Genomic DNA, 14,851 nt, shown 5'->3' on the forward strand with positions numbered 1-14,851 from the left:
ACAGAGCACCATGGGATTAATATAATAATGTACAGAGCACCATGGGATTAATATAATAATGTACAGAGCACCATGGGATTAATATAATAATGTACAGAGCACCACGGGATTAATATAATAATGTACAGAGCACCATGGCATTAATATAGTAATGTACAGAGCACCATGAAATTAATATAATAATGTACAGAGCACCATGGGATTAATATAATAATGTACAGCACCATGGGATTAATATAATAATGTACAGAGCACCATGGGATTAATATAATAATGTACAGAGCACCATGGGATTAATATAATAATGTACAGAGCACCATGGGATTAATATAATAATGTACAGAGCACCATGGGATTAATATAGTAATGTACAGCACCATGGGATTAATATAATAATGTACAGAGCACCAGGGGATTAATATAATAATGTACAGAGCACCATGAGATTAATATAATAATGTACAGCACCATGGGATTAATATAATAATGTACAGAGCACCAGGGGATTAATATAATAATGTACAGAGCACCATGAGATTAATATAATAATGTACAGAGCACCATGGGATTAATATAATAATGTACAGAGCACCATGAGATTAATATAATAATGTACAGAGCACCATGGGATTAATATAATAATGTACAGCACCAGGGGATTAATATAATAATGTACAGAGCACCATGGGATTAATATAATAATGTACAGCACCATGGGATTAATATAATAATGTACAGCACCATGAGATTAATATAATAATGTACAGAGCACCATGGGATTAATATAATAATGTACAGAGCACCATGGGATTAATATAATAATGTACAGAGCACCATGGGATTAATATAATAATGTACAGCACCATGAGATTAATATAATAATGTACAGAGCACCATGGGATTAATATAATAATGTACAGAGCACCATGGGATTAATATAATAATGTACAGAGCACCATGGGATTAATATAATAATGTACAGAGCACCAGGGGATTAATATAATAATGTACAGAGCACCATGGCATTAATATAGTAATGTACAGAGCACCATGGGATTAATATAATAATGTACAGAGCACCATGAGATTAATATAATAATGTACAGAGCACCATGGGACTAATATAATAATGTACAGAGCACCATGGGATTAATATAATAATGTACAGAGCACCATGGGATTAATATAATAATGTACAGAGCACCATGGGATTAATATAATAATGTACAGCACCATGGGATTAATATAATAATGTACAGAGCACCATGGGATTAATATAATAATGTACAGCACCATGGGATTAATATAATAATGTACAGCACCATGGGATTAATATAATAATGTGCAGAGCACCATGGGATTAATATAATAATGTACAGAGCACCATGGGATTAATATAATAATGTACAGCACCAGGGGATTAATATAATAATGTACAGAGCACCATGGGATTAATATAATAATGTACAGAGCACCATGGGATTAATATAATAATGTACAGCACCATGGGATTAATATAATAATGTACAGAGCACCATGGGATTAATATAATAATGTACAGCACCATGGGATTAATATAATAATGTACAGCACCATGGGATTAATATAATAATGTGCAGAGCACCATGGGATTAATATAATAATGTACAGAGCACCATGGGATTAATATAATAATGTACAGAGCACCATGGGATTAATATAATAATGTACAGGGCACCATGGGATTAATATAATAATGTACAGAGCACCAGGGGATTAATATAATAATGTACAGAGCACCATGGGATTAATATAATAATGTACAGAGCACCATGGGATTAATATAATAATGTACAGCACCAGGGGATTAATATAATAATGTACAGCACCATGGGATTAATATAATAATGTGCAGAGCACCATGGGATTAATATAATATTGTACAGAGCACCATGGGATTAATATAATAATGTACAGCACCATGGGATTAATATAATAATGTACAGCACCAGGGGATTAATATAATAATGTACAGAGCACCATGGGATTAATATAATAATGTACAGCACCATGGGATTAATATAATAATGTACAGCACCAGGGGATTAATATAATAATGTACAGAGCACCATGGGATTAATATAATAATGTACAGCACCATGGGATTAATATAATAATGTACAGCACCATGGGATTAATATAATAATGTACAGCACCATGGGATTAATATAATAATGTACAGCACCATGGGATTAATATAATAATGTACAGCACCAGGGGATTAATATAATAATGTACAGAGCACCATGGGATTAATATAATAATGTACAGCACCATGGGAATAATATAATAATGTACAGCACCATGAGATTAATATAATAATGTACAGAGCACCATGGGATTAATATAATAATGTACAGAGCACCATGGGATTAATATAATAATGTACAGAGCACCATGGGATTAATATAATAATGTACAGAGCACCAGGGGATTAATATAATAATGTACAGAGCACCATGGCATTAATATAGTAATGTACAGAGCACCATGGGATTAATATAATAATGTACAGAGCACCATGAGATTAATATAATAATGTACAGAGCACCATGGGACTAATATAATAATGTACAGAGCACCATGGGATTAATATAATAATGTACAGAGCACCATGGGATTAATATAATAATGTACAGAGCACCATGGGATTAATATAATAATGTACAGCACCATGGGATTAATATAATAATGTACAGAGCACCATGGGATTAATATAATAATGTACAGCACCATGGGATTAATATAATAATGTACAGCACCATGGGATTAATATAATAATGTGCAGAGCACCATGGGATTAATATAATAATGTACAGAGCACCATGGGATTAATATAATAATGTACAGCACCAGGGGATTAATATAATAATGTACAGAGCACCATGGGATTAATATAATAATGTACAGAGCACCATGGGATTAATATAATAATGTACAGCACCATGGGATTAATATAATAATGTACAGAGCACCATGGGATTAATATAATAATGTACAGCACCATGGGATTAATATAATAATGTACAGCACCATGGGATTAATATAATAATGTGCAGAGCACCATGGGATTAATATAATAATGTACAGAGCACCATGGGATTAATATAATAATGTACAGAGCACCATGGGATTAATATAATAATGTACAGGGCACCATGGGATTAATATAATAATGTACAGAGCACCAGGGGATTAATATAATAATGTACAGAGCACCATGGGATTAATATAATAATGTACAGAGCACCATGGGATTAATATAATAATGTACAGCACCAGGGGATTAATATAATAATGTACAGCACCATGGGATTAATATAATAATGTGCAGAGCACCATGGGATTAATATAATATTGTACAGAGCACCATGGGATTAATATAATAATGTACAGAGCACCATGGGATTAATATAATAATGTACAGCACCAGGGGATTAATATAATAATGTACAGAGCACCATGGGATTAATATAATAATGTACAGCACCATGGGATTAATATAATAATGTACAGCACCATGGGAATAATATAATAATGTACAGAGCACCATGGGATTAATATAATAATGTACAGAGCACCATGGGATTAATATAATAATGTACAGCACATGGGATTAATGCTGCTATATAAGTAAACAATAATATGAAGTCCTAGAAGAAGGGAATGCTGGGAGATTTCGCCTCTGCAGACTACTGTAATGAAGTGGATTTTCTTTGTGGATGGTAATTTGGGGTCAGAGGTCAGCGGCTTGCTGTTGTTGGATCCATTAATTGTCCACTCTGTTTCCACCTCTTGTAGATCTTACAAGTTACCACCCCAAGGGCAGCTCCAACCCGCTGTTTGTCATGATTGTCTCGGTCTTCACCATCATGGTGGTTATGCTGGTAGTTGTAGTTGGTTTCCATCGATACAAGAAGAGGAACAGCCGCACCGAGTTCAGACGCCTGCAGGACCTGCCCATGGTGAGCGCGGACATCACTGTCACACTGGCACAGCATCTGCTTTCTTTGACATTTGACACTGTAGTTACTTACCTGGAAACCATCAGCAAGTAGGCGGCAAATAACTCAACCATATTATGCAGTTTTGTATCTTAATTCTGATTCATGTGAACTACAAGACCTGCACAAAGTAATAAGCAGAGAGACACACAATACAGTGACATCAGCCTGCTGACGGGTTCCAGGGAATCACAAAAAATGAAGCTTTATTTTGAGGGTTTTCTGATATTTGTTTGTGTCTGTAGCGTTATTGAGCACTGATACAACCTGACATTGAGAGTGTAGTCAGCAGAATAGGTGGAAACCATCAACAAGTAGGCAGGAAAGCAAAGTCGTATTAATTGGCCTTGTTCTGCTGACTCAGCTGCCTGCCACACTGTCACGACCTCAGCAGCTGTGTAGTCCGCCTGTCACTTGTCTCTTTCCTTTGCAGGATGACATGATGGAGGACACGCCGCTCTCCCTGTACAGCTACTAGAGCCGAGACGCCGGAGCCTTATTTTGCACAGCCCCTCCCCCTCTGTAGTGGGCGGAGTCGCCGTTCTCTCTGCGCCTCCAGTTTGTCAGGGCGGCCCGGTCACAGGTTATGTGTGACAGAAACGCAACTCGGACACTAGGCCTGCTGCAGACCCCGCCCCCTCCCGCACCATTGCGTTCTTTTAGCGGTTGCCTTTACCGCCATCTAGTGACCTTGTCATTCACCCCTGAGCTCCGCCCTCTGTCGCCTCCCCCCATGTAGTTGAGGGATTTGCCGCAGAGTCTCCGCCCCGTTGACTGTCACAGCATCGGTGACTTATTTTTTAGGTATTTGTGCTGAAATTGGCATCAGGAGGCGAAACAGGCGGAGCAGCCGTAACATCTGCCAGCGACAGGGGGTGGGGCCACAATGCATATCATGGCGGCCATCTTGGACATGGCGGCCAGCGCTGCAGCATCCTGCACAATCTCACAGACAATCAGCGCCATGGAAGTCGCCTCCTAGTGGTCAGGTGTGGTTTGGGGCGGGGTTATGTTAGTGGGCGTGTCACAGACTGTGCGTCACACGGTCGCTGCCGCCGCACTTGTCGTAGGTTGTTAACCCATTGTCTGCACTCAGGATAGTGAATCAGGGGGGAGGGGGGATAGACACAAGTCACCACCAGAGCACAGGCTGGCGCACTACAGGACCCAGCCGCAGTCACAGGAGGAGCCGCCATATTGCGGAATTGCGTTACGGCGGGATTCGTGGACGTCGCACTGAAACCGTTTCCTGTTTGTTTGTTACATTGAGACAATAAAGTTTTATTTTCCCCAGTTACGGTGCGTTTCATTGTTTTCTGGAGAGCTCCGGGGTCAGAGGTCGGGGCGGGGCCAGGTTCAGAGTGACAGTTATACTCCAGTCACCACCAAAGCTGCCTGCGAGGAATCCATCGGGAGGAAACCTGAGGAGGGGTCAATGAGGCAAACCTTACAGGGGTCCCGGGGGCCACAGCCGACCTTACAGGGGTCCCGGGGGCCACAGCCGACCTTACAGGGGTCCCGGGGGCCACAGCCGACCTTACAGGGGTCCCGGGGGCCACAGCCGACCTTACAGGGGTCCCGGGGGCCACAGCCGACCTTACAGGGGTCCCGGGGGCCACAGCCGACCTTACAGGGGTCCCGGGGGCCACAGCCGACCTTACAGGGGTCCCGGGGGCCACCGCCGACCTTACAGGGGTCCCGGGGGCCACCGCCGACTTTACAGGGGTCCCGGGGGCCACCGCCGACCTTACAGGGGTCCCGGGGGCCACAGCCCACCATACCCCCCTCCCCTCCCGTTACCCCCCTCCCCCACACAAAGACCAATATAAAGCAGCAAAATAGCGAACTTTATTTAAAATCACAAAAATAAAACTTTGTCTTTTCAGAAAACAAATAAATAATTAAAAGGTCCAAAAATAAAATAAAATCTGTTTTATGGATGAGAACGCTGCCCCTCCCCCTCCCTGTGACCCCTGACCCCGAGCAGGCTCAGCAGGGGGGGATGGGATGACCCCAGAGTTCTAGTAACTTCCATCTCTCTGCCGGGGGTGTGGCGAAGTACAAGGTCTGCTCTGCCGAATACGTCTCCTCGGCCGCCACCGCGTCCCGATACTTCCCGTCCCTCCAGTTAAAGTTGAAGTTCTCCAGAAGGCTGATCCGATCCTCGCGGGCGGGGACACAGTCTATGGGCGGAGTCTGCGCCAACCCCGGAGCCTGAACGTCCGTAAACACCAGCACAGCGCGGATGGCGAACCAACCCCCGAACCGCGGATGGACGCAAACACCAAAGATCTTCTGCAGGAGCAAAAGACACAGAGAGGAGTCACCAGACACCTAGTGGACAACAGGAGCAACTGCAGGTCATAGACATAGAGGGGACAACCACTAAATGTGTCCTGGAGGAATCATAGTAACACCTAGTGGACACCAGAGGAACTGCAGGTCATAGACATAGGGGGACAACCACTAGATGTGTCCTGGAGGAGTCATAGTGACACCTAGTGGACACCAGGAGCAACTGCAGGTCATAGACATAGGGGGACAACCACTAGATGTGTCCTGGAGGAATCATAGTAACACCTAGTGGACACCAGGAGCAACTGCAGGTCATAGACATAGGGGGACAACCACTAAATGTGTCCTGGAGGAATCATAGTGACACCTAGTGGACACCAGGAAGAACTGCAGGTCATAGACATAGGGAGACAACCACTAGAGGTGTCCTGGAGGAATCATAGTGACACCTAGTGGACACCAGGAAGAACTGCAGGTCATAGACATGGAGGCGACAACCACTAGATGTGTCCTGGAGGAATCATAGTGACACCTAGTGGACACCAGGAGGAACAACAAGTCATAGACATAGGGGGACAACCACTAGATGTGTCCTGGAGGAATCATAGTGACACCTAGTGGACACCAGAGGAACTGCAGGTCATATACATGGAGCGACAACCACTAAATGTGTCCTGGAGGAATCATAGTGACACCTAGTGGACACCAGGAAGAACTGCAGGTCATAGACATAGGGGGGACAACCACTAGATGTGTCCTGGAGGAATCATAGTGACACCTAGTGGACAACAGGAGCAACTGCAGGTCATAGACATAGAGGGGACAACCACTAAATGTGTCCTGGAGGAATCATAGTAACACCTAGTGGACACCAGAGGAACTGCAGGTCATAGACATAGGGGGACAACCACTAGATGTGTCCTGGAGGAATCATAGTAACACCTAGTGGACACCAGGAGCAACTGCAGGTCATAGACATAGGGGGACAACCACTAAATGTGTCCTGGAGGAATCATAGTGACACCTAGTGGACACCAGGAAGAACTGCAGGTCATAGACATAGGGGAGACAACCACTAGATGTGTCCTGGAGGAATCATAGTGACACCTAGTGGACACCAGGAAGAACTGCAGGTCATAGACATGGAGGCGACAACCACTAGATGTGTCCTGGAGGAATCATAGTGACACCTTGTGGACACCAGGAGGAACAACAAGTCATAGACATAGGGGGACAACCACTAGATGTGTCCTGGAGGAATCATAGTGACACCTAGTGGACACCAGAGGAACTGCAGGTCATATACATGGAGCGACAACCACTAAATGTGTCCTGGAGGAATCATAGTGACACCTAGTGGACACCAGGAAGAACTGCAGGTCATAGACATAGGGGGGACAACCACTAGATGTGTCCTGGAGGAATCATAGTGACACCTAGTGGACACCAGGAGCAACTGCAGGTCATAGACATGGAGGTGAAAACCACTAGATGTGTCCTGGAGGAATCATAGTAACACCTAGTGGACACCAGGAAGAACTGCAGGTCATAGACATGGAGGTGAAAACCACTAGATGTGTCCTGGAGGAATCATAGTGACACCTAGTGGACACCAGGAGGAACAACAAGTCATAGACATAGGGGGACAACCACTAGATGTGTCCTGGAGGAATCATAGTGACACCTAGTGGACACCAGAGGAACTGCAGGTCATAGACATAGGGGGGACAACCACTAAATGTGTCCTGGAGGAATCATAGTAACACCTAGTGGACACCAGGAGCAACTGCAGGTCATAGACATGGAGGTGAAAACCACTAGATGTGTCCTGGAGGAGTCATAGTGACACCTAGTGGACACCAGAGGAACTGCAGGTCATAGACATAGAGGGGACAACCACTAAATGTGTCCTGGAGGAATCATAGTAACACCTAGTGGACACCAGGAGGAACTGCAGGTCATAGACATAGGGGGACAACCACTAAATGTGTCCTGGAGGAATCATAGTGACACCTAGTGGACACCAGGAGGAACTGCAGGTCATAGACATAGGGGGACAACCACTAAATGTGTCCTGGAGGAATCATAGTAACACCTAGTGGACACCAGGAGCAACTGCAGGTCATAGACATAGAGGGACAACCACTAAATGTGTCCTGGAGGAATCATAGTGACACCTAGTGGACACCAGGAAGAACTGCAGGTCATAGACATAGGGGGGACAACCACTAGATGTGTCCTGGAGGAATCATAGTGACACCTAGTGGACACCAGGAGGAACAACAAGTCATAGACATAGAGGGGACAACCACTAAATGTGTCCTGGAGGAATCATAGTAACACCTAGTGGACACCAGAGGAACTGCAGGTCATAGACATAGGGGGACAACCACTAGATGTGTCCTGGAGGAATCATAGTAACACCTAGTGGACACCAGGAGCAACTGCAGGTCATAGACATAGGGGGACAACCACTAAATGTGTCCTGGAGGAATCATAGTGACACCTAGTGGACACCAGGAAGAACTGCAGGTCATAGACATAGGGAGACAACCACTAGATGTGTCCTGGAGGAATCATAGTGACACCTAGTGGACACCAGGAAGAACTGCAGGTCATAGACATGGAGGCGACAACCACTAGATGTGTCCTGGAGGAATCATAGTGACACCTAGTGGACACCAGGAGGAACAACAAGTCATAGACATAGGGGGACAACCACTAGATGTGTCCTGGAGGAATCATAGTGACACCTAGTGGACACCAGAGGAACTGCAGGTCATATACATGGAGCGACAACCACTAAATGTGTCCTGGAGGAATCATAGTGACACCTAGTGGACACCAGGAAGAACTGCAGGTCATAGACATAGGGGGGACAACCACTAGATGTGTCCTGGAGGAATCATAGTGACACCTAGTGGACACCAGGAGCAACTGCAGGTCATAGACATGGAGGTGAAAACCACTAGATGTGTCCTGGAGGAATCATAGTAACACCTAGTGGACACCAGGAAGAACTGCAGGTCATAGACATGGAGGCGACAACCACTAGATGTGTCCTGGAGGAATCATAGTGACACCTAGTGGACACCAGGAGGAACAACAAGTCATAGACATAGGGGGACAACCACTAGATGTGTCCTGGAGGAATCATAGTGACACCTAGTGGACACCAGAGGAACTGCAGGTCATAGACATAGGGGGGACAACCACTAAATGTGTCCTGGAGGAATCATAGTAACACCTAGTGGACACCAGGAGCAACTGCAGGTCATAGACATGGAGGTGAAAACCACTAGATGTGTCCTGGAGGAGTCATAGTGACACCTAGTGGACACCAGAGGAACTGCAGGTCATAGACATAGGGGGACAACCACTAAATGTGTCCTGGAGGAATCATAGTGACACCTAGTGGACACCAGGAGGAACTGCAGGTCATAGACATAGGGGGACAACCACTAAATGTGTCCTGGAGGAATCATAGTAACACCTAGTGGACACCAGGAGCAACTGCAGGTCATAGACATAGAGGGACAACCACTAAATGTGTCCTGGAGGAATCATAGTGACACCTAGTGGACACCAGGAAGAACTGCAGGTCATAGACATGGGGGGACAACCACTAGATGTGTCCTGGAGGAATCATAGTGACACCTAGTGGACACCAGGAAGAACTGCAGGTCATAGACATGGAGGCGACAACCACTAGATGTGTCCTGGAGGAGTCATAGTGACACCTAGTGGACACCAGGAGGAACAACAAGTCATAGACATAGGGGGACAACCACTAGATGTGTCCTGGAGGAATCATAGTGACACCTAGTGGACACCAGGAGGAACAACAAGTCATAGACATAGGGGGACAACCACTAGATGTGTCCTGGAGGAATCATAGTGACACCTAGTGGACACCAGAGGAACTGCAGGTCATATACATGGAGCGACAACCACTAAATGTGTCCTGGAGGAATCATAGTGACACCTAGTGGATACCAGGAGCAACTGCAGGTCATAGACATAGAGGGGACAACCACTAAATGTGTCCTGGAGGAATCATAGTAACACCTAGTGGACACCAGGAGCAACTGCAGGTCATAGACATAGAGGGACAACCACTAAATGTGTCCTGGAGGAATCATAGTGACACCTAGTGGACACCAGGAAGAACTGCAGGTCATAGACATAGGGGGGACAACCACTAGATGTGTCCTGGAGGAATCATAGTGGACACCAGGAGGAACTGCAGGTCATAGACATAGGGGGCCAACCACTAGATGTGTCCTGGAGGAGTCATAGTGACACCTAGTGGACACCAGGAGGAACAACAAGTCATAGACATAGGGGGACAACCACTAGATGTGTCCTGGAGGAATCATAGTGACACCTAGTGGACACCAGGAGGAACAACAAGTCATAGACATAGGGGGACAACCACTAGATGTGTCCTGGAGGAATCATAGTGACACCTAGTGGACACCAGAGGAACTGCAGGTCATAGACATGGAGCGACAACCACTAAATGTGTCCTGGAGGAATCATAGTGACACCTAGTGGACACCAGGAAGAACTGCAGGTCATAGACATAGGGGGACAACCACTAGATGTGTCCTGGAGGAGTCATAGTGACACCTAGTGGACACCAGGAGGAACAACAAGTCATAGACATAGGGGGACAACCACTAGATGTGTCCTGGAGGAATCATAGTGACACCTAGTGGACACCAGGAAGAACTGCAGGTCATAGACATATTGGGGAGGGGACAACCTCTAGATGTGTCCTGCAGGAATCATAGTGACACCTAGTGGACACCAGGAAGAACTGCAGGTTATAAACATAGGGGGGACAACCACTAGATGTGTCCTGGAGGAATCATAGTGACACCTAGTGGACACCAGGAGGAACTGCAGGTCATAGACATAGAGGGGACAACCACTAGATGTGTCCTGGAGGAATCATAGTGACACCTAGTGGACACCAGGAAGAACTGCAGGTCATAGACATAGGGGACAACCACTAGATGTGTCCTGAGGAGTTGTCAGGTCATTTCGGCCTCTTGTGATGACTTTGGCGCGGCCGGTTCTCAGTGGACTTTACCCCGAGTCTCTGCTAATCTTCAGGAGGGGGAGGGGATAATCCGATAAACCTGCACAAGATGTTTGGACTGACCCAAAAGTCGCCACATGACAGCCCCTGCCCATTATAGATTACAGTAACTCATGAACTTCCATAACCAAGATGTTCTGCAGCAGCTGGGGAAACATTCCTCGCAAAACACACCACACCTGCAGGAGAACCTCTACATGAAGTTTCTACTCTTTCCAAGAAGTTCTGCAGCAGCTGAGGAGTATTAGCAGGAACACTAACCCCTAAGCCCTGCAGGTAAGTAATGAAGTGTGGGGAGGGGGATCTTATCTTTGTGGACAGGATCCCTCCTCCCCTCCGGTGCCCATAGTGAGCAGGATCCCTCCTCCCCTCCGGTGCCCATAGTGAGCAGGATCCCTCCTCTCCCTCCTCCTGGCAGGTGCCCATAGTGAGCAGGATCCCTCCTCTCCTCCTCCTGGCAGGTGCCCATAGTGAGCAGGATCCCTCCTCCCCTCCGGTGCCCATAGTGAGCAGGATCCCTCCTCTCCTCCTCCTGGCAGGTGCCCATAGTGAGCAGGATCCCTCCTCTCCTCCTCCTGGCAGGTGCCCATAGTGAGCAGGATCCCTCCTCCCCTCCTCCTGGCAGGTGCCCATAGTGAGCAGGATCCCTCCTCTCCTCCTCCTGGCAGGTGCCCATAGTGAGCAGGATCCCTCCTCCCCTCCTCCTGGCAGGTGCCCATAGTGAGCAGGATCCCTCCTCCCCTCCTCCTGGCAGGTGCCCATAGTGAGCAGGATCCCTCCTCTCCTCCTCCTGGCAGGTGCCCATAGTGAGCAGGATCCCTCCTCCCCTCCTCCTGGCAGGTGCCCATAGTGAGCAGGATCCCTCCTCCCCTCCTCCTGGCAGGTGCCCATAGTGAGCAGGATCCCCCAATCCCTCCTCCTGGCAGGTGCCCATAGTGAGCAGGATCCCTCCTCTCCTCCTCCTGGCAGGTGCCCATAGTGAGCAGGATCCCTCCTCTCCTCCTCCTGGCAGGTGCCCATAGTGAGCAGGATCCCTCCTCCCCTCCTCCTGGCAGCCACTCACCCGTGCCCCCCAGGGGTCCCGCTCCACGTCTTTCCTCTGGTAGTAGTACGCTCCCCCCGGACACGTGCGCCGCCGTCTGCATCAGAACCTTGGGGCGGCGATTGGGATGGAGCTCGTAGTCGTAGATGACGTCAATTGTGTGCGAGGAAAATTTCTGAGAAGAAGAAAGAAAAGTGACAATGAGAAGACGGACTACAGATCCCAGCAGCAGCGTCCCCTCCGGCCCTGCCCCACCCCCGTCCTCACCTCCCTGGTCAGTGCCATCTGATGGGCCACACACTGGTCAATCGGATCTCGCAGACGCTGCAGCTTGTGCTGAGCAAGGAAAGGCTTAAAGGTTTTCTCAAACATGGCGGGGCGCGCTCAGAACCACGAAGGCCAAAGTGTCCGGGGGGTGCGGCAGGTGGAAGGCCGGATCCAAGACATCATTGTACCAGCCCACCTGCACATAATAGACAAGGGGGAGGAGCCACAATGTACAGGCACTACAAAGCCTCCTACTGACCGAGCCACATAATGCTCAGAATTCCTGGGTGCGGTCTCTTAACTATCGAGCCACTCAGGTCAAACCTTGTTCACAAGATCAGCAATAAACCCAACACGCCTAATGTTTTTACCCACTGACCCTCCATCTCGGGTCATAAACCCACACCCCAGAGGTTTTACCCACTGACCTTCCATCTTTGCCATATACACAACAGCACAGGTGTTTTACTCACTGATCCTCTATCAGCCATATACCGTCACCCCAGCTGTTTTACCCACTGACCCTCCATCTCACCCACATACCTTTCCCTAGTCTCTTACCCACTGTCCTTCCACTGTAAAATGCCCCTTCCCCGCTGTAATGCAGATCCTTTATCTCATACATAAACCGCCTCTTACCCAATGCCATCTCCTTGCCTCTTACTCATTGATCCACCACCTCATCCACCCTTTCCAGTCTCTTAACCACTGATTCTCCACTACAGACATGCAGCTCTTCTTTACCTCTCACTGTCTTACTCACTGAGCCTCAATTTATGATCTCCTCCTCCTGAGGTCTCTTCCCGCCTCATACTTACACCTAACCCATGTTTTAGCCTCTTACTCACTGCGCCACCACCTATGTTAGCTCTACGTCCACCAACTGTCATCCATGCTCCGCAGTCACTTACTCACTTGGTCACCTTCAGCCTCTTACACACTGAGCCTTCTTCAGACTCTGCAAGACTACAACTCCCAGCATACCCTGTCAGATGTTACTGAGAGCTGTAGTTTGGCTGATCCCTCCTGTGTCCTGTCTGCTCATTTATCACCAGTTACCTGGAAGGGATGAACCTCGAAGCCCCGCGGCTGTAGCGCCCCCTGCAGCTGCTCCAGGAGCTCCACGTGTGAGCCATCGTGCCCTCAGCCTGTCACCTCAGCCGCGGCGCATCATGGGACTTGTAGTGCGGGGGCGGGGCTAGATGACGTCAACAATTACAGAGCGCGGTGCATCATGGGGCTTGTAGTGCGGGGGCGGGGCTAGGTGACGTCAGCAATTACAGAGCGCGGCGCATCATGGGACTTGTAGTTTCCTTGTTCTTAGCTTTTTAGTCAGAGCGCTGCGGGGAGAACTACAAATCCCAGCGACCTCCGCGGCACCTGCCGTTACCGATTACAGCGGCTGCCCGGGAGACGGTTTGAAAGATCTGTGGAAGATCCCGGGGAAGGTGAGAGGAGAGGCCGGGGGTGAGGAGAGGAGAGCGGGGGAGGCCGGGGGTGAGGAGAGGAGAGGAGGGGAGGCCGGGGGGGTGAGGAGAGGAGGGGAGGCCGGGGGTGAGGAGAGGAGAGGGGAGGCCGGGGGTGAGGAGAGGAGGGGAGGCCGGGGGTGAGGAGAGGAGGGGAGGCCGGGGTGAGGAGAGGAGAGGAGGGGAGGCCGGGGGTGAGGAGGGGAGGGGAGGCCGGGGGTGAGGAGGGGAGGGAGAGGCCGGGGGTGAGGAGGGGAGGGGAGGGGAGGCCGGGGGTGAGGAGGGGAGGGGAGGGCCGGGGGTGAGGAGGGAGGGGAGGCCGGGTGTGAGGAGGGAGGGGAGGGGAGGCCGGGGGTGAGGAGGGGAGGGGAGGGAGGCCGGGGGTGAGGAGGGGAGGGGAGGGGAGGCCGAGGGGGGAGTGAGGGAGGGGAGGGGAGGCCGGGGGTGAGGAGGGGGAGGGGAGGCCGGGGGTGAGGAGGGGGAGGGGAGGCCGGGGGGTGAGGAGGGGAGGGGAGGCCGGGGGTGAGGTGGGGAGGGGAGGGGAGGGGAGGCCGGGGGTGAGGTGAGGAGGGGAGGGGGAGGGGAGGCCGGGGTGAGGTTGAGGAGGAGGGGAGGGGAGGGGAGGCCGGGA

At 48.7% G+C, this 14,851-nt stretch overlaps 2 protein-coding genes across 2 annotated transcripts in view; one reads left to right on the forward strand and one right to left on the reverse strand.

Moving 5' to 3' along the window:
- The window catches only part of LOC142218594 (uncharacterized), a 28,367-nt gene extending 23,038 nt beyond the window's left edge, over positions 1-5,329 (forward strand). Inside the window, exons 4-5 of the mRNA XM_075287401.1 lie at positions 3,841-4,004; positions 4,477-5,329. Of these exons, the coding sequence (XP_075143502.1) occupies positions 3,841-4,004; positions 4,477-4,521 (209 nt within the window). The 3' untranslated portion in view covers positions 4,522-5,329. The remainder of the gene's footprint in view (positions 1-3,840; positions 4,005-4,476) is intronic.
- Positions 5,330-5,959: 630 nt separating this feature from the next.
- MMACHC (metabolism of cobalamin associated C) lies at positions 5,960-13,790 on the reverse strand. The gene is given in 5 exon segments (XM_075287881.1): positions 5,960-6,338; positions 12,509-12,565; positions 12,567-12,662; positions 12,755-12,950; positions 13,739-13,790. Coding segments are annotated over 4 exon segments (564 nt in total). The 5' UTR covers positions 12,860-12,950; positions 13,739-13,790; the 3' UTR covers positions 5,960-6,032.
- Between the last annotated feature and the right edge of the window lie 1,061 nt (positions 13,791-14,851).

This window comes from Leptodactylus fuscus, chromosome 9 (genome assembly GCF_031893055.1).
Source record: "Leptodactylus fuscus isolate aLepFus1 chromosome 9, aLepFus1.hap2, whole genome shotgun sequence".
NCBI lineage: Eukaryota > Metazoa > Chordata > Amphibia > Anura > Leptodactylidae > Leptodactylus > Leptodactylus fuscus.